The sequence below is a fragment of the Vicugna pacos genome, chromosome 33 (assembly GCF_048564905.1).
Source record: "Vicugna pacos chromosome 33, VicPac4, whole genome shotgun sequence".
Taxonomy (NCBI): Eukaryota; Metazoa; Chordata; class Mammalia; order Artiodactyla; family Camelidae; genus Vicugna; species Vicugna pacos.
This window is the reverse complement of record NC_133019.1, coordinates 12,285,686-12,305,574: the sequence shown is the minus strand read 5'-3', so window position 1 is coordinate 12,305,574 and position 19,889 is coordinate 12,285,686. Positions and strand designations below refer to the sequence as shown.

At 53.6% G+C, this 19,889-nt stretch overlaps 1 protein-coding gene across 1 annotated transcript in view; it reads right to left on the bottom strand.

Moving 5' to 3' along the window:
• The window catches only part of DSCAML1 (DS cell adhesion molecule like 1), a 314,095-nt gene that overhangs the window by 49,174 nt on the left and 245,032 nt on the right, over nt 1-19,889 (bottom strand). Inside the window, exons 9-11 of the mRNA XM_072954182.1 lie at nt 13,852-14,130; nt 13,312-13,431; nt 12,228-12,404 (exon numbers count right to left, since the gene is read on the bottom strand). Coding sequence (XP_072810283.1) covers nt 12,228-12,404; nt 13,312-13,431; nt 13,852-14,130 — 576 coding nt within the window. The remainder of the gene's footprint in view (nt 1-12,227; nt 12,405-13,311; nt 13,432-13,851; nt 14,131-19,889) is intronic.

Genomic DNA, 19,889 nt, shown 5'->3' with positions numbered 1-19,889 from the left:
TGAAATGAGGGGGTGTGGGAGGGAGGGGCACGTGGGCTGTTTCTGCTCTCCCCACTGTGATCAGTCGATCAGAGACTGGGGCCCAGCACCGCTGGGGGGCCTGAGCCCTGAGGCCTTCCTGGGGAAGAGGAGTCCTTGTTCCCAAGGGGCTGCTGCTAAAGCCACAGAGGAGCTGAGAGATGTTCATATCGAGGTGTGTGTGCGTGTGTGTGTGTGTGCATGCATGTGCGTATGTATGCACAAGGGGGATAATAACAGGGTCAAGCCTCAGCATAGTTCAGAGTTCCAAGGAAGGGAGGGGAAAGGAAGAGTCTTCCTTTGGTAGGAGAACTTCAAGGCTCTGCACCAGAGTGAGAAATCTGCAGCTCACCCCTGTTTGCTCTCCAGGTAGGACTGATCAGCCTGTCCAGGGCCTGTGTGTAGTTATAAAGGCACCCCTCTGGCAGGATGCAACATGGTGCCAGGGAGCAGAGACTGGGGCCCAGGCTCCAATTGCCCCTTAGGCTACGTACCTTTGAGCAGTGCACAACTTGTGTATCCATACGTGCCCGTCCCACCTCACAGAGTCTTCCCAATCAGGTTTGTTTGAAGAGACAGACAGGGAAAACCAGAGACAACAGGACCTCAAGAGCCCACTTGGTCCTTCAGCCCCGAGTAATAACCACACCTGGGGCTAGGGGTGGGCTCCCTTCACCACTGTTATGGCAACGAGCACCATGTGGCACAACCCGATGTTGTCACAGCAGGTTCAGGGGAGCCCATCAGTGAAGAAGAGGAGATTGCTTCTGAGGACCCCACCCAGCTTGAAGAGCTTGGAGGCCAGACAGATGTGAGTTCTACCTTCGTCTCTACCAGCTGTGTGGGCTTCAAGACAGTCTACTTGACTTCTCTGAGCCTCAGGCTCATTCTCTGTGATGTGAAGATATGGCTGTTGACCCTGCAGAGTCATTATGGGGGCAAACAGTCCATCTATATAAAGTGCCTGCCGTGTAGCGGCTCCTCGAGAAATCTGGGTATTATTCCACAAGGTCTCGGCTCCACTGAATCGCAGCAGTAAACATGACTGAACCCTCACTGCACTGAGACCCGGCTGTGCCCCAGAGCGCTTTCTGGGTTGAAGGCAGATCCCAAGAATTCCCTAGAGATGTTCATGTGGAGTCACCTGCAGAAGCACAGATACACACACACACACACACACACACACACACACAGTCACACCCTCATAGCCTGCACTCTGATATCCTTACTGTAAACTCACATGTGGTGTCACACATGTAACCTGATGCAATTGTCAATTGCATGTCAGTATCCTGATGTGATTGTCTAACACGCACCTACTCACAGTCTTGCACTGCATAAGTGCATGATCCCACTACACACTCACACACACTTTTTATGGTTACTTTTTACTGGGAACTGACTGTGTACCACACGCTGGCAGTATTCTAGTACTTTTCATGAATAAAGTCATGTGGGGGAGGTACTGTTATTATTCTCCAGCTCCAAAGCCTGGGTCCTGATGTATTTCTTGACTCGGTGCCATGGCCTCCCTGTGGCCGTGATGCCCTGATGGAGCAGGCAATCGCTGGATGCTTTGGCCCCTTGGTTCATTGCTCACTGACCTCCCCTAACAACAGCTGTGAGAAGTAAGTCTTACTATCTCCACTTTTCAGATGAGGAAACTGAGACTTCCAGAAAGCAGTGCTTCCCTCTTCAAGCCTGTGCTACTGTGGTTGCAGGGGCAGGCCACCTCTCACTGTCTGCCACATGTGCACACAGTATCTGGCTTTGGGAAGTGGAATTTGGCTGTCACCAAAACGCTATGACTGCTCTGCGGTGGGCAGCCTCAGCAGGCCACTCCTAGGGCAGGCACCAGGGACTGCAGCTTTAGGGATACAGGAAGGGGAGCTGGGGAGGGAGAGGAGGTTGTACACGCAGGGCTGAGTTCTGCGTGACCAGAGCTGATAGCAGCCACAAAGGCAACACAGTGCTCCAGGAGAACACAGGAGGCTTTAATGAGACACAACTTCTCTGCTTCCCTGCAGTGTAATTCAATTAACAGCCAGGGAAACCTAATTTCTTTTTACAAAGAGGGATGCAGTGGGAGATTCTCTGGGGACTTGGGAACAGGGAGGGGCTGGGCTTAAGGGCATCAAGGAGACCCAAGTGGGTGAGCTGCCTCTTAATACATAGCTCCTTCCAACACAGCTTCTTCAGGTGGGGAGAGCGGGCTTTTCCCTGGGGTCCTGGGGTGAGCTGGGCCAGTCTTATTCAAAGCTTTACAACCTCAGTGCCAGGTACAGTGTCAGTCTGCACACAGCCAAATTGGGGTGAAGCCTGGTAGAAGCCCAAGAGGCTTCCTGATGACTCCTGACGCCCCCGTCACTGCAGATGCCCCTCTTCTGGGCACTGAGCACCCCCAGCACGGCACGTGTCATACTGCAGCATCCCTGGCTCCTTGTCTGACTGGGAACCTCTCCAGGGGAAAAGCATCCCCGCTCAGGACTTCGCGTGCACTTGTGGAAAGAAGGCCGGCTCCCAAGCCTTGGGTGCCTGTCTTGCTCCCCCAGGGTCCCTGGGCAGCCTGTCCTGGTCCACAGTCAGATTCACTCCAGGGAAAGGGAGGGGCTTCACCGGGGGTGCTCAGGCCACAGCCTTACAGCCCCGTAGAAGTCTCAGATTTCCTCCTCCTGGTTCTGATGGGGCCTTATTGGCAGGAGTCACAGAGAAGAGATGGGTACTGGCCAGTGGAACCACCCCCTCCCTTCGCTGCCGGGCCCTCCTGGGGCAGCAAGCCGAGGGGAGAGGAAATCAATTTCAGAAACAAGACAGTTGTCAGAATCCGATGTAACCGGTTCCTGTCTGTGAAATTACACGCAGGCCGGCTCCTGTCACCCCCAGGTCCTGCCCGGACCAGCTGCTATTTACATTTTAATTTGATGTGAGAGGCTGATAGATTTTCAAAAACACCACGAGACAGCTCTGCTTCCTTGCTCACCCCCAGCATCCACAGACTTTCAGTCCAACCCCCAGGCTTGGGGATGGAGTTCTAGGGCCCCTAGATCCTGCCGCGGGGGTGATAAATTCTGCGCCTACTTGGTCCCTCCCTTACTCATTCTCCCCCCTTCTCTGGGGTCCCACCTCATAAGCTGCTCCTTGCAGCTTGCACAGCACCAGCACACCCTTGATCAGGAGCTTCCTTCTTGTTAAGGAAGTGGTCCCGGAGCTTTTAGCCCCCAGAGTACCAGTGAGGAAACGGAGGCTCAGAGAGGCTAAGTGGTTTGTCTAAAGTCACACAGCTGGAAAACCACAGGCAGATGACGAAGCCCCAAGTCGGCTGATAATTCACTGGCGCCCTTTCCTCTGGTTTCATCCAGCTTTCTCCTTCTGCCTGGTGGGTTGTTCTTCCATCCCGGGCTTTGTCCCAGGAGTGAGAAGCTGGGTGGGGCTGACACGGTGTGGAGGGATTCTGAGGGGAGTGCAGAAGTTGGCTGAAAACTGGGGTAGAGCTTGGCCGGGCCAGGAGGCCAGTCTAGGGTCGGCCGGGGCTTGGGGCAGGGGTTAGGGGAGTGGTGAGTCAGGACTTCTCTGTCTCCGTCTCCCTCCCTCTCCTCCTGCTGGTGATGGGAGCTCAGCTGGTGTTTCTGACAGTACCCGAGTCACCAGGGAGGGAAAATGCAGTTATGAATACCCAAAGGAGAGGCGCAGTGTGTTTGTGTGGGAAGGAGGATGTGGAAGAAGATGGACGGGAATGCCACCAGCTGCTGGGAGAGGCCTGATATAATGTTATTTCCAAAAGGAAGCTTGGGGCACTTTTTAACTCCATTCGTGGGCAAAGTATATTATAATCCTTGCAGGGCTTACTCTGTGCTAGGCACTATTCTGTATTCTTTTACACGCAGTAACTCAATCTTCACAACAACCCTATTTTTATTTCCACCTTACAGATGGGGAAACTGAGGCCACAGAGTTAGTAAGTGGCAGAGCCAGGATTGAGGGCATCTGTTGTTTTATCTGTGATGTGACGCTGGTCGGAGAAGGACGGTGGGCAGGGGAGCAGAATGGGGGTGCAAAGAGCCCAGCTTCTCTGAATAGAAATACAGTCAGACTTGGGGGAAAGCAGATGGGTCTGGGAACCCGGACAGCGAGGGGTAAGGCTGTTCTGCTCTTTTAGGTGATGGGCTTGGGGGAGGGGGGTGAGAGCATCTCACAGAGTCTGAAGGAAGAACTATAGGGTAGGATGACCCTCCTCTTCCACCCCCACCCTTGCAAATGCCCCTCTGGTCCTTCCTCTAGCTCAGGCAAGATGACCTCAAAGCCAATGAGGTTGGAAGAAGAGCAGCAAAGTAGTGACGTTCTTTCCCAATCCCAAGGCAAGACCTGACCTTCTCAGGAAGTCCCTCTGAGAGTCTAACTGAAGTCTCTCCAGGAGTCTCAGAGTTTTTTGCTAAAAAGGATGCTCTCTCTGGGCACACAAAAATGCTTTTCTGGACGTCCTCCTCCTTGCTTTTGGAGAGGCTTTTCCAGGGGACAGCACACACCCTAGAGAGCTCTGCAAACCCACCTTGCCAGGGGAGAAGGGGGCCTCCTGGCTCAGAGGCTCTTGTCTCCTTTTGTTTCTGAATGGATTACATGGACCCATTTGAGGTGCGTGGGCCCCTCCCTCCCCGAACCCAGCCCACTCCCCTCCCTCCTCCGAAAGGCTTGTGTCCCTGCTCCATGTTAACAAGATCCTGACAAGAACCGAAGTCCTGTTTGGCGGCGTGAGATAAGCCGCCACAAAGGGGCATTGTTGGCGTGTGGGGTGGTCGGCCTGGGGTGTGGCAGCCCCAGGAGAAGCTCTCTGTGCTCAGCCCTGGCAGCAGCTCCAGGCTTCCCCTGGGAAGGGCTGGTTGGGGGGGAGCCTTCTGGTGCCAGCTTTGTTTTTCCCTTCTTAAAGAGCCAGGGCCTAGCGTTGTTAATTTGATTGCACCCACTTCGGCTTCTTGTCGCCCCTGATTAGCCAAGCTCCACCTGAAGCATGAGATTAATTCAAATTGCATGGAAGCAATCAGCCTCGGCTCTGAGAGCTGGTGGGGAGGTGCCAGGGAGCCGGGGGCCGAGGGACCTGAGCTGTCCACTGCCCGTGTACAAGGGGAGCAGAGCTGGCAAGCAGTCGGTGTGTGAAGGGGGTTGGGGCGCCGGTCACGGACAACGGCAGGACCTTTGAGACTCGGACTGGAGCCCCGTATCTGCCGCAGGGTGGGCCTGGCTGACACTCTAGCTCTCCAGGCCTTGCTTTCTCCACCCATAAAGTGGATCCGTTGGTCCTCTCTTGGCTCCTTGGCCAGGGGTTGGGAGCTGGGGGTAGTACCCTCTAATGGGGGTGGGACCTGGTTCTCTACTGCCTCTGGTCTTCTACTTTCCCCAGAATGTCGGGAAAATGTTAGTAATAATTAAAATAGCTAATGTTTATTGAATGCTTATGATGTGCCATGCACCCTGGTGAATGCTCTACATGAATGATTTCATGAAATCCACCCCCGTCGACCCTACGAGGTCGTATTTTCGTCCTTGTCTTCGAGATGAGAGAACACTCCACTCCGAAATGACCCTGAACATCAGAATCCTTTCAGACACAAAAGGAGACAACGCGACCTGTCATCCCCTGTTCCTTCTCAATGACTCTTAGGCTCCCCCTTTTCTCTCACTCCCTGCTCAGGGTCCTAGTATCATAGCCAGACTTTGATGCCTCCATCCATCCCACCTCACCCCCTTGCCCTCCCAGCAGACGTCCTCCTCGCTGCTTCCCACATGGATTTCCGACCCCAGTGTCTTGGCTCCTCCTGTTCCTCCCACCTGCCTGCCCAACTTTCTTCCCTTTGCCTATCTGAGCCCTGCCTATTCCTAAGGCTTCCTCCGAGTCCTGCTCCTCTAGAAAGCTCTGCCTGACCATGTCTGTCCACACCAGATTTTTCCTTCTCAAACCCAACACTGCACGTGTAGAGCCAAAATTTTTAGCGTGTGATCTTGCCTGGTTTCCTGAAGGTTAGTTCCAGCTTCCTAACGAGCCTGTAAGTTCCCTGAGGGCAGTGAAGTTGACTTCATCTTGCCCTTCTCTCTCAGACCTTGACCCCATGCTGGGCACAGAGGGGCTACTTAGGAATTACGCGTTTACGGCTTGACTGCCGATCATTTATTCCTCCCCCTGTGATTGAGAGGGGCGTTGATCGTTGACTGGGGGAGCAGTTCTAGGCTCCCCACTTTGGGCAGGGGCTGGAGGCACTGCTTTGGCTGTCTGTGTTTTCTGATCTAGTAAACGGAGGTGCTCAGTGATAGTTCAAATGTTTACTGGCACATTCTCCTTGGTTGGCAAGTATGACGAGTGGAATTTTGTTATTCATAGCTAGACCTGCTGGAGCTGAACACAGCAAGCCTTGAATGACGCCTTAGAGCCCAGACCCACCTGGAAGCTCTTGCGTGCTCACGGTCTTGGGGACTGACTGTGGGGGTGAGGGTAGAGAGGTGGTGACTGCTTTGTGGGTTGGGCCTCTTGGGGCCTCAGTTTCCTCCATGAGCTGAGAGGCTTACAAATACACGTGTGGACATCCCAACCCACATGTCCAGCTCCCCCTGCAAACAGCCACCACCCAGGTCTGGAGATCTCGCTGGTGGCAGGGTGTCCTTGGGAAGACAGACTGGAAAAGATGCCTTGGCAAGTCCTAGAAGTCAGCTTGGGGCATCGGGGCAGGGACTTCCCTGCGTAGGTGCCCTGAGCATGGGCTAGAAGGGGAGGTGTGGGCTCTGGGCTGCTGTGTATAGGGCAGGAGCCCCAGTCACCAGATGTAAGGGAGGTGTTGCTTCTGCCTGACAAGGAAGGGTTTCCTTTGGGCAAATTTGAAATTAGGACAATCTCAGGTCATCGGATACACAGTTGTCTTTCCAAGGTTTTACATCCAGACCTCTGCACCAATGGTGAACCACTGGCTGGGTGACCCTGTCCAACCAGGCTTGGGGCTTCCCTCTACCAGGGTGGGCCCCCCACTCCCCCACTCCCCACTTGGCTTCTCCTCTCTTCCCTCCTGTGTTCTGTGACTCTGCAGCTGCATGTGCGCTCTGGAGGGCTCTTGGATTTGCCTTTAATTGGTCTGACATTTTGCTAAACAAACAAATCAAAACTCAGACCAAACAAAGAGCCCTTATGGATTTAATTGGCCATGGGCTTTGCCTTGGCTCCACCACTGGAGCCTTCACAGAGTGCAGGGGAGTCTAGGGGATGTAATAGGACCTGTCTAATCAGGTAACCTCTGGCACAAGTGGGCTGCCAAGTTCCATGCAGTGGTGGCATCAAAACACAGCCAGCCCCCTGCACCCTGGACTAAGCAGTCCGGCTTTGTACCTGCCTCTCAGTGAAGCATTGTCTTTGAAGATGCTTTATTCCCCGCCACCCCCACCCCACGTCAGCTGGAGGAGGGATTGCCTCCTCCTCATTTGGTCATTATCTTCCTTTTTTAACTTTACATTTTAAAAGGGAGATAAAAGGTAGCTCTACAGATGTAGTATTTTCCTCTTTTAATTACATTTATTTTTCAACCTAGTTCTGGGAGGCAGTCTGGTGCCCTGAAAGGACCACGCACAAAGGTAGAATCATAGATTGTCTGAGATGGCAGGGGTCTCAGGATCAGCTGCAGGTGGATTCTATTCCAGATCTTTTATTGTACAGACGAGGAAACTGAGGTCCAGGGATGGGAAGGGATGGCTCCCGGATACGGAGCCAATGAGTCACGGAGCTGTTACCAGCATCCAGGCTTCTGTCTCTTGGTCTGTGCTCTTTCTACCAAACCATGAGTCCACAGAGGCAAGCTCCTGTCTAGCTGGGGCTGTGTCACCCAATGACTGATCCGGTACCTTCCCTTCCCTGAGAGGACACTATTCCCTGCCAGCCTCTCAGAAAAGATACAGGAAGAGCTTTGTACACTGTCAAGCGCTGTACTTGTATCAGGCTGGGCTGTGTGCTCAGGACTTCATGGGCTCAGCAACACACTCTGGGGGTCAGGAAGGAGTGGGGATCAATTGGGCCTCGATGGTTGCCAGCAAGGGTGTCCAGGGACTAGGAAAGCATTTTGCTTCCTCTAACAAACTCTTAGAAATCTGAGGCCCCGAGGAAAGGTTCTAGATGGCAGTTCTCCAAGAACCAGCTCTGGAGTCCCAGCCCCCACTAGACCCCTGGGCTCCTGGAACTCTGGTTTGGTGCCTGATTATCAGGAGTCAAAGAAATGTCTACTGCATAGAAAGAAACATTTAGCTTCCAAAGCTCGTAAGCACCTCACACTTTTTCTCCCTGTCCACCCTCCCCTCCTTCTCCACCGGACACTGTAAGTTCCCACCTCATCCACTGACATGCACGGACTTTCCTGCCTCCACCCTCTTGCTATACTTTGTCCTCATCCTAGAATGGAATGCCCTTTGCTCCCATTGGTTCTTGTCAGAATCCTTCTCATCTTTCAAGACCTACTTGCCAACTACTGCTTTGGTGAAGCTTTTCTTGACATTCCCTTGTTGGCCCCCTAAACTAAAATTGATCCCTCCACTCCTGATTCTCTTTGTACCATCTTGTTTGCTGCATTTTAAGGCGCTTACCATTTTGTGTATTATAGTTATTTTGGGTATCTGCCCAGCTCCTCTCTTCAAGATTCTAAATTCCCTGGGGGGAGCAATTCCATTTCACCCATCACTAGATTTTTCAGCACCTAAAACTAATGATTGCTAATGATTATGGAATGTGTATTTTGTGCCAGATCCTGTGTTTATTTCTCTAACTGAATGTCTCACTTGAATCTTACCAACGAGTCAAAAGCATTGTAATTCTAAACTTACAGAGGAGGAAATGGGGGCTTATAGACATCATTGTCTAAGAACCCACAACTACCACGTGGCAGAGCTGGGATTTGAACCCAAGTCTGTCTGGTTCCAAAGTCCATACTCTTAGCCACGGAGCTTTATGGACTGTTCAATGAGTGTTCAGTGAGTGCTCAGTGAGCATCTGTTAAATTATCATTGGAAAATGTTGGGGTCAATGGTGTAGACACTCCCCAACAAAAGCCAACCACAAATGTCCAGTTTGACACTTGAATGCTTTTTATGATGTATGTCCTCCTTTGATATATCTACCTCCTTACTTCTATGTGGCAAAAGTGGAGACTAAGGTCAGTTTGCCTTCTGAGAGTTCATGCAAGTATGAGATCTGACAAGGTAGAGCCGAATTGGGTCAACATTCTCCTGAGTGTGTTAGAGGCATCAAGGGAAGACGGGAAGTTGGTTTTGCAAATGGCAGGTCTTACTGTTGCTGGCTCTGCAGCTGGGTGAGAGGGAGAGTTGGTGGTGTGGGGTGTATGAGATGGACTGAAGGATGACCAGGAAGGGCTCTGCCCTGGCAACCCCATCGGTGACCCACGTGCCCAGGTCCTGCACCTCCTTCCCCATCTACCTGTGTTCTTTCAACTGAAGTCAGAGTTGGGAAGGCAGGTTGAGGGAGGATGAAGGAGGAAGAGGGCAGAGCAGGCAGGGGGAAGGATGTGGAGCTGAGGGTGGGTTATCTGGAGCCGGTTGCCCACCTAAAGGCAACAGGAGGCAGCAGGGAAGTTCCCAAAGGTTAGGAGCACCCAGGCCCCACCCCCTCACACTGTCTCAGTGTCACGGGAGCATCTTCTGGGAGCCAGATATGGGGTGGAATGATCCAGGCTGCTACAGGAAAGCAGTCAGACCCTCCAACCCCAGGCAGAGGCCCTGGCCATGCTCAGCCCTCCACGCCGATTGCCCTCAGGTCTCAGATACCCCTGGCCCTGCCTCTTCCTCTCCTGCTGGCGCTCAGGGGGGCACGGGGCCTCTAGCATGGCTGGCAGGTCACTGGGGAGAGTGAGGCAGAGGGGGAAGGGGGCGTTTGTGACAGAAAGGGGGTGTGAGGAAAGGGTCACCTGAGGCAGCACACGCGGGAGAGGGTTTGGAGGCCCCGAGTGTGCAGAGAGCGGGTGGGGGCACCGCTGGAAAGCAGCCGCCGGGGGAGGGCTGTGCGAGGCAGGGGGCGCCCAGTGAGAAGCGAGGAGAGGCTGTGTCACAGGCAGTGGAGGAGGGAGCTGCAGTGAGTGAGAAAACATGACCCGGAGGTGTTTGTGAGATGCAGCAGATGTAGGGAAGGCGGTGTGGGTGCTTTACTACGGAAGGAAGCAGAGCAGAGTGGCAAAGCAGCCGAAATGAGGACGCGGCAGGGGGGAGGAAGGAACGAGGTCCAGGTTCTGCCCACAGGTGATGAGGAACACGAGACTCCCATCACCCCTGGGGAGGAGGGGCCAGCGGTCACCACCACCGGGAACGCGTGTGTGCGCATGCGTCATTTTGTGTTGTACGTGTTCACGAGGCTGCCTTGGATTTACACAATGTGCTTTCATGGCTCCTGCGTGGGTTGGGAAGTGAGGATGGCACAGAAGAATGCAGGCCCGGAGAGGGGAGGCGACTTGCCCAGGACCCCCTAGGACTTCACGGACAGCCTGATGTGAACCGGGTCTCCTCGCACACAGCCCACCTCCTGGCCACCGCGTCTCCCACACCCATGCCCGCCTCATTGCCAGGCCACACAGGCACAGCCACACCTGCTCAGTGGAATCCCCTAACTTAGAGAAAAAGAGCAAAGACAGAAAAAAAAAAAAAAAAAAGGCCTGCGAGTTAGGGCTCTCTCTCCTGCTGACAGAGGGGAGAGATATGGATCAAACACCAAGGATAGTTCCGCGAGGCGCCTACCATTCCTCTCCCCTCACGCAGGCAGAATTAGCAAAGTTCTCCCTGGCTGAGGGATGTAGATTGATTGCCTGGGTTTATTAAGGACAAAGTGCTTTTTGATAGTGTGAGGGAAGCCGCTCCCCAGGGCGGGGATTCCGGCGCCTGGAGCTCCCGGAGCATCGATCGATCGCCGGGGCTTCCCTGTCTTGTGCTGAGCTGAACACGGGTTTGGCAAGCGATAAAGAAGCTATGATTCTTAAAGGAAGGGACTCTGGGGAGATGCCGGGCAGACCGCACACCGGGCGCTGCTCTCAGCAGCCTTTCCTACATGGACCCTGGAGGGTCTCCTGTTAAAAACAAAATTGGTGGTGGAATTTCTGACGGCCCACTGGGTGCCAGGTACCCCCTGGCTGCGTTACACATGTCATCTGACTTGCTCTTGCTACAAAACATAACAGGTAAGGTGATCTTGTGACTTTCATTTTTGTGCATCAGGGAAATGAGGTACAGCAAGGCCACGTGATCCGGTACTTTACACAGGTCACAGGAATCATGTCACAGTGCCCAGATTCACAGTCAGCTTGGTCAGATGCTTTAACTCAGGCTCTTACTGCTGTTCCCCATGGCCCGTGGTCCATTTCATAACAGAGGGCCAGACGGATAGTGTCCTGACATGATTCTTGGGGGCCCATTATACAGACCCCCAAGAGCATAAGGGAATAGGCTCGCCCGGTAGGAACATCTGTGTGTGACTTAACAGAATTCAGGGATATTCCAGACTTCCAAGGCCACTGATGCTGGCTCTGTGTCTGGAGATTTAGAAGCCAAAGACACCAAGTTATAGCGAGTTTTGTTGCTCTTTTGGCTTCTCTGAAGCTTCTTTCCCTTTCCAGTCAGTACCTGTGTTATTCATGACAATTCTGCGAGCTGAGTGGGCTGGGAAGGAACCTCTAACACAGGTGAGAAAAGGAACCTGGGGACGTGAAGTCACTTGTCCAAAGCCAGAGAGCTCATCAGGTGGGTCTGGAATTGGAACCCAGGTTTTCCGCCCACAGACCTTTCTCCTACATTGTGTATTGTCTCCTCCTTTCTAAACCACAGACAGGTTATACACAAGCACGTGCACATTGAATAGCAGCGATAAACTGTCTGATATGACTATTCAGACGGAATTGCCAACCTACAGAGCCAAGTAACTGCGATGTCACATGATACTTTGGTACAACAAATCATGAGCTTATCATGACTGCAGTGCTGTGAGCTTGGGTCATTCAGTGTGAGGTCATTGTTTTAGATGAGAGTGCTTTTGAATCCCTCACTGAAGGTTCCCAAGCCCACCTCCGTCTAGGAATTCTTCCTGCCTCCCCTTCAAAGAGGGAACAATGGGAGCCAAGTGGCGAGGCGGGGTGAGGACAGAGACGGACCTTGGCCTATGACTGGGGGAGCCGGGAGGCTGGAACGGGGGCAGAACTCACTCTTAACGGTGAGGAACATGGACTTGCTGATGTCGGTGCCCACGCCGTTGCTGGCCTGGCAGAGGTAGTAGCCGATGTCCTCCTCCAGGACGTGGCGGATCAGCAGCGAGCTGTTGGGCAGGATCTGAATGCGGCCGGTGAGGGGCACTGGGTGGTACTGCTGGGGGTTCCCGCTCCCTGAAACGAGGTGGCAGTTAGGAGGGCTGGTGTCTAGGTGAGGGGTAAGCAAGCTGGGGTGGACTGGAGTACCCCAAGGAATGGCTCTGATACCTTTCCCTTGCTGATCTAGGGCCATTTTGTAGCATCTCCAAAGTGCTGTGGGCTCACACAGTTCACATGTCCTGGGCAATAGGAAAGATCCTCTCAGAGGCCTGACCCTGCCCCAGATCTGAGGTAGGGAGATGGAGTTGGGGGCCTCAGCTCAATGTCTGTCTTAGCACTAGCTTCCTTTGGGGTGAGTTCCTTGGAGAAGAAGAAAGAGTTGTCTTTGGGCCACTTAGCAGTAGACAGAGGGACGATGGAGCCCACAGATGGCAGTTTTCTGGCCTTAGGAGTCAGGCCTGGGAAAGAGGCCAGCTATCCTACAACGGGGGGCTTTGGGTACCTCCTCCAGGTCCCCCAGAGTTGGCCATGGACATGGTCTCAGAGAAGAGGTTGGCCCGGGGCTTAGTCAGACACCAAATGCATCCTTGGGATGAAGTTGGGTTCCACAAAAGATCAAGATCCCAGAATAGTTTGACTGGTGAGAAACATGGGCCAATGAAACTCTGGGACCCCAGGATGGGGTGAGGAGAGTTGGGGAGGAATAGAGAGAGTGGATTATATTGAGTTCTAGGGCTGGAGAGGGGGAGAGGTCAACCTATGGGGACAAGAGGAAATTTGGATATAGCATGACAGCTGTCCCTGGTCCACAGACCCTAGGGGTGGCTGAGGATAACCTCCAGTTCAGGTACAGCCTGGGGTCCCCTTAGAGCTCAGAACCTAGGTCTAGGAATTGTGGGTAGGGGCCAGGCCCAAGTCACATTAGCATCCTCCCCTACCCATCCCTGGCCGTACTTAGAGATGCTGGCTGGCAGGGGCTTACCCTTGGCATGCTTCCACATGACCTTGGGTGGTGGGTAGCCGTCCACCGAGCAGTTGAGCACACCAGCTTTGCCATAGATGCCATCCTGGTTGTTGGGCTGCACCACAAATCGAGGGGGCACTGCAGAAAGAGAGAAGGTGGGGAAGAACAGGTCATCTCGGCCTCTGATAGGTTTTCTTCGGCTTTGGACAACTTCCATTCAACGTCAGCCCTGCCTGGACCATTCTAAAGTTGGGAGCAGGCACCTCTGAAACCCAAGATGTTGAGGGCTTTTGCCAGTAGCATTGGGTTGGGAGTTGGGAATTCTGAGTCCAATTCTGACTTCACCAGTGACCAACTGAGCTGGTGTTATCCCCTATCAGGGCCTCGGTTTCCAGGTCTGGAGAGTAAGAGGTCTGAACCACTTGATCTTTAAGGCACGTGCCAGAGCCAACTTTGCCAGAGCCCATCATTCAAACCTGAACTCTAGAGAGGCCGTTTTTAGCAGCAGACAGAGCTGGACCCTCCCTTCCCCACGGCCGCTGGCCTGTCTCCACTCACCGCGCACGATGAGCTGGCGCTCCCTGCTCACGGTGGCCGCTGCATTGCTGGCGATGCACGTGTAGTTGCCATTGTGCTTGAGGGAGACGCTGGAGATCTGCAGGGAGCTCATGAATTCCTTGCTCTCGATGGTCACGCCCGAGCCTGAGATGATCACCTGTCCGTCTTTCCTCCAGGTGATACGGATGGGCATGTCCCCCGAGGACACCACGCAGGGGATGTAGAGCAGCTGGCCGATGGAGGCAGGTGGGAACTCGAAGGGCTGGATTAGAGGGGGCACTGGGAAGGCAAGGGGAGGGCTGCTGTCAGGCCCCCACTTGCCCCAGCCTGGCTGACAGCACGCCCTCACCTGCCTCGCCTTTGGGCTCCTCCCAACACTGTGGTGGGTTGTGAATAGAGTTCCCTGGGTCCTGGTGCCTGTTCTCCTATACATGCAGTCTCTTGGGGTGCCCTGCCATTGTTCTCTGGTTCCCATCCCTCTGCCTTCCCAGGCCTGGACCCACTGTTTCTGTTCAGGGCTTGGGCTGGCCTGCCATAATCGTGACTTTCAGATCTGTCCTGAAACTTGAATGGTGATGACTCATGTGCTTCTTGACTCCCGTCTGTTTTCTGACACTGTTCAGCTTTTACCGCGACTTCCCAGCCGTTCCCCGGCGCCCCTGTGCCCAATGTCCTATCCCAGAGCTGCATCTCCTAGCTGTTTGGGGGCCTGGAATGGACAGAGATGATGTGCCCCAGATGCTGAGGCTGTCCATACCCCACAGCTGCTCATCTAAAGCCAGAGTGCTGGACCCTGGTCTCCTCCTGTGGAGGTCCTGTCACCCACCCCAGCCCTTTCCATTGTCATCACGGGTTCGGACGGGTGAGTGGAAGCTCCCATCACTGGTTGTTTCAGTTGCTTTATACACACCACCTCACTGGGTCCTACCACCAAAAATGTGATGTGAGCTTAACTATTTTCATTTTACAGATGAGAAAACTGAGGTTCAGAGCAGAAAAGTAATTTGCCTTAGATCACCCAGGTTTTAAGAGGGGACAGTGGGATTTGAAACCTGATCTGGTCTCCAAGTCCAAGTGCATTGCCTTATGCTGCCTGGTTGCCTCTGAGAAAGCCCCACACGTGCCCAGACCAGAGACCCTTTTGTCTCATAAACTCACCTGCAAGGCCTCCCTCCCCCTAGAGATTCATCGGCCCTCCCCTCTCCTGCCACCCACATCTCAGCCCCTGGAGGGGCCTGTCTGGAATCTGAGTGGCCTCTGAGAGGGGTCCTCCTTTCTCAGCTCTGGCTAGAGCATCAGCCATTATCTTCATGATAACTCAATTAGGCCACAGCCACTTCCCCAGCAAGAGGGGGGAGAAGAGACAGAAGGAGACAGACAATTAGCTTAACAAGGATGAGCACCCAGTAGATGCGATCTCCTTTCTGCAGTCAAATAATTAAATTACAGGACAGTCCACAGTCCTCCAGCCTTCTCCCAGGCACCAGCCCCACCCCTCCCTCCTAGCAAGCCTGCTACTCCCCCCACCCAGAGCGGCCACAGCAGGTGATGAACCCAGAGGGAAAAAGGATGAGTGACATCATATGATGCCCAAGGCTCTCCCTGCACCCCAAGGATTTTCAGGGCTCAGTAGGGAGCTGCCCCTGGGAAGCGGCCAGGTGTGGACAAGGCAAAACCCTTGACAGCTCTTTGGATCTATGGGAAAGTTCCTGACCAAGAGCTCTGGCTCCAGAGGAAGTGATGTTTAGGTGGATGTTGCCCCCATGACCTATGAGATGAGAGCCATATGCCTGCGCAGGGCCCTTAACTGACCTCAGTGTCATCTCCACCCCACCCTTCACTTTGGCTGTGGATGTGAATACCCACAGCTCCAGACTTCAGCCCAGGCCGGTGGACACAACCGGTCCCACCACATGGGCTTCACTGTGGGACCCAACCCAGGTCTTAAGTCCAGCCAGACTTTCTGGGGCTCTGGTCACTGTCCGGATCTCCCCATCCCAATCTCTGGCTGCCACTACTCCCTGGGTTAGGGCCTTGTCCCCAGGATTCTGAGTGGTTTGCAGGGCCTTGGATATCTCCGGATAGATGTCTCTGGAACCTTGACTCTAGTAATGGCCCATTGCTCATTGCTGTGATTTCCCAGAGATTCCTTGTTGGGCTCGCGGAGCCTCCCATTTCCCCCTCTTTGGGGCACTTATATCAGATTGAGTCCTCTGGCCTCCTTGGACTTTTTTGATGGAATTGTTGCAGATCTGTCACCCAGTTTGTCTCCCTAGGCTTAGCAGAATCAATTCTGGTCCAGTCTTCCCACAGAGACCCAAAGCTAAGGCCCAGCAGGACTGACGGGAAACTCCTCTTCATCCTTCCAGACCCTGCTCCAGTACCACCTCTTCTGTGAAGCCTGCCCTCTTCCTGCACAGCCCTGCAGCTCCTGGATCACACTTTGATCAAGGCCCTTATCACACACCAGTGGGGTAACTGCATCACCACCTTCCCTGTGTGCCTGGGAGCTCCTATAGGGCAGTAACCAGGACTTATTTACCTGGCAAATTGCAGGAGCCCAGTAAAGCTTGTGGGATGTGTAAATGAATAAGTATATGTCTGGATAGCATTTCCTGGGTTGATCTTAGAAGTTCACCTATGAGGTGGGCAAGGGGCAGGGAGAGCACAGGTGGGGGTTCATCCAGAAGAAGAAGGAGCTCTATGCTGTTCTTCAAGATGCTGTATTTATGCCACAGAATTTTGGAGCTGGGAGCTTGTCCGTTGGCTCTTCCTGGGGGTCAGGCCCTTGCTGTCCCAGCACCAGAGCCAGCTCCTTTGATTTAAGAGCCCTGTGGACAAGGGGAGAGTCACAGCAGAGACAAGGGACTGTGGAGGGGAAGGTGCCGGCAGAGCACGGAGCCAGGAGCTGCGTAGGGAGGAGAGGGAGGAGGGATTGTCAAGCCTGGAGGGCCATGCCCCAGGGATGGATGGTCAAGTACTGCATTTCCATAGAGGACAGAACAAGCAGAGAACAAGTGGAGATTGAAATGAGGCAGGAAGATTTAGCTCAGGTGAGGGGAAGATTGGCTCTCTCAGTAAGGAGGGATTCAGATAATGGAAAAGTTACTAAGGCAGGTTAATTCATTAATTAACTAATTCATCTAATATTTATGAAATGCCTGCTCCACGAAGGCGTTATGCTCTGTGTCAGCTGGGGAAAGTAGAAGCAGACTTAAAACATGGCTAGAACTCCCAGAAGCTTAGCATTTGCTCGGGAAGGTGAGACATTCCCTCTGTGGTCATTGGACAAGCACGACCGGAACACATAGATGCTGAACTCAGAGCAGAGAGAGGTGTCATCTGGTTGGGTGACCATAGCTGCATGGAGGAGGTGGCATTTGGACTGAGAGTTAAAGGACATACATGCCTTAAAGTAATACATGGAGTGAGAGAGCGGGAAAAGCCTGAACCAAGAGGCAGAGGCCAATCGGGGGCTGTCATTCTTTTCTGGTCTTCTGCAATTTGAGCGAAGGAGAGAGTAGCTGGCATCCGTCCTAGGGGGTCAGACACTGACCTGGGCTGGCCGGAGCTCCCTAGTGCGCTGCTGTCCTGTGGGAGGCAGATGAGCAGACAATCCCCAGAGGTCCAAGGCAGGCTCCTTGTTCCCCTCTCCCTCCCTCCTGCTACGGGTTGATGCGGCAGGTGTGGTGCAGTGAGGGGATAAGTGCCCCCTAGAAACTCTTCAGGGACCAGAGCTGCTCACACAATTTCTCGGCTCCAGGCTGGCATTCCAACAACCCCATAACTCCAGGCACACGAGGACAGCCACTTGTTTGGGGGTGTTGCATAGAAGAGGGCATGCTGATCACCAGCTCGGCCCATAAACACTTCATGGTGTCTCTCTTGATCTCTCTTTGAGACTGAACCTTTTTATTTATTGCACCTATTTAGCAGAGAATGGACACTGTGCACAGTTGGAGCTTCTCTGCTTGTGGAGCACGGAGATGGGAAAAGACTTTGTTATCCATGAGTCATGTGAGCAAGCTGCCTCCTCCCCATCACCCTGCCTCTGCCCCTGAGCCTCAGTTTCCTCATCTGCAAAACGGAGGAGTTGGACCAAGTAATCTCTAAAGGCTGGTGCCAATTTTCCAGTTGTAACAAGTCTAATATTTTAGGAATAATAATAACTCACTTCAGTTTCTTTTATGCAACCCTCTCTTCTCGGGAAGACCTTCCCTGACCACCCTGTTTAAAACTGCAAACCACTCTCCCTTCCCCTTGGTGCTCTGATCCCCGCTCCCTATTTGACATGAGACCTCTTTCATGTATTTCGTGTATTAACCATTTCCCCTCTAGAATGTAAGTTCCCCAAGGGCAGGAATTTTTGTCTGCCTTGAGCACAGCTGTATTCATAGAAGAGGGCCTGGGATCTAGCAGGTGCGCTACGTCACTGGATGGATAAATAGATGCTTCTTCCTCATCATCCTCGCCTTCGTCATGAGCACGGCCGTCATCGCGAGCCCTGTCTGTCCAGTAAGGAGGATGCTGGCTCCTACGCTCCTGGCTCCTTCTGCTGAGGAACAGGGCTGACGGCAGCAGCATCCTTGCTGCCCTCCCCCGCCCCGTACACCGGGCAATCTGCCCCCGTAGAACCTGTTGCGCCCCCTTCCTGTAGATTCCAGGGGGTTCCTTCCAAACCTCCACCTGTGCCAATGGCAGGCATCTGGCCAGGGGGCTGGCTTTCTCTTAAGCTCCATGACCGTAGAAACCCCCAATCCATTCTCTAGGGTGAAAGGGGGCCTCCTCTGAAGGCTCCAAGCACATAGCAGGGACTTGTGGAGCAGCAAGGAAAGAATGAGTGTCGGGGAGGAGAAAGGGCACTTGGGAGCGGGGGTATATGTGAGTGAGTGAGTGAGTGAGTGAGTGAGCGAGCGAGCGAGCGAGCGTGCGTGCGTGCGTGTGTGCATGTGTGTGTGTGTGTATTCTCTGTTGGCTCTCCATAGGGACCTGGCACTACGTCTGGGTCCTGGCCTCACTGAGTATGGGCACAAAGCACCTCGCACCCTTGACTTGGCTCTGCAGCCTCAGATGTGGGGATGGAGATGTTCCTTCACTGAGCCAAAGCCAAGGAGCCCCAGTTGCAGCCCTGCCTTGTGAGTTAATTAAACATTCAGCCTGCGTGCCCAGAGATGCTTTTATGTTACATTATTTTTCAGCTACAGGGGGCCCTGAAGACACCAAATCTAGGTTGGATTTCTGTGCCTGCCTCTCAGCATCCTGCCAAGGATCTCTCCGGATGCCCAGAGATAAGCACTCTCCTTCCCTGTAGCCTGGCTCTCCCCTGCCGGTCAGTGTCATGCACACCCAAGACCAGGCAGTCCTCAAAACATCCTCATCCTCTCTCCCCTCGGCCCCTCCCACCTTGCTGGGTCACAGCAGGCTCACTTGGGCAATATTTAATAAGGTAGCACCTGCAGCCACCTTTTGTGGCTCAGGAATGTTGCCTCACAGGAGGGTATGGACAGAGGAAACATCTGTACATCTGCAACTGCTGGCAGGCATGTATGTGTGTGTCCAAGTGTGGACGGGCTAATGTGTGTCTCTCGGTTGCATGCACAGGCGTATAGTGCACACAGCGTGTACACGCTCATGTGCTCGGGCACACAGGTCCTGGCACGTGTGTGCATGCATGTGCATGTGTGCCTGCTGTGCTCTGCTTTTCTCAGCTCAGTGTTTGAAAATTCATCAGAAGACAAGCAGTCCCAGAAGGAATGGAGTCAGCAGCGGTTTTTCCAGCTCATGGAGCAGGGTGGGTTTTGCCCTGCCCTGCCCACGAGCTCTGGGTACCCCAGAGACATGGGGGTAGGATTTCCAAATGATCTCAAGCTTCTAGTGCTTCATCCTGCCCCCACTCGCCTTTTCCTACACTCCAGGTCTCTCCTCTGATCCTCTGGGTTGGACACACATCCCAGCCAGGCAGCAGAGAAGGAGTCAAGAGTGCTACTCTTGGGCCCCGTCCCTTTCTGCCCAAGTCAGGGCCCCTTTCCACGCCCAGA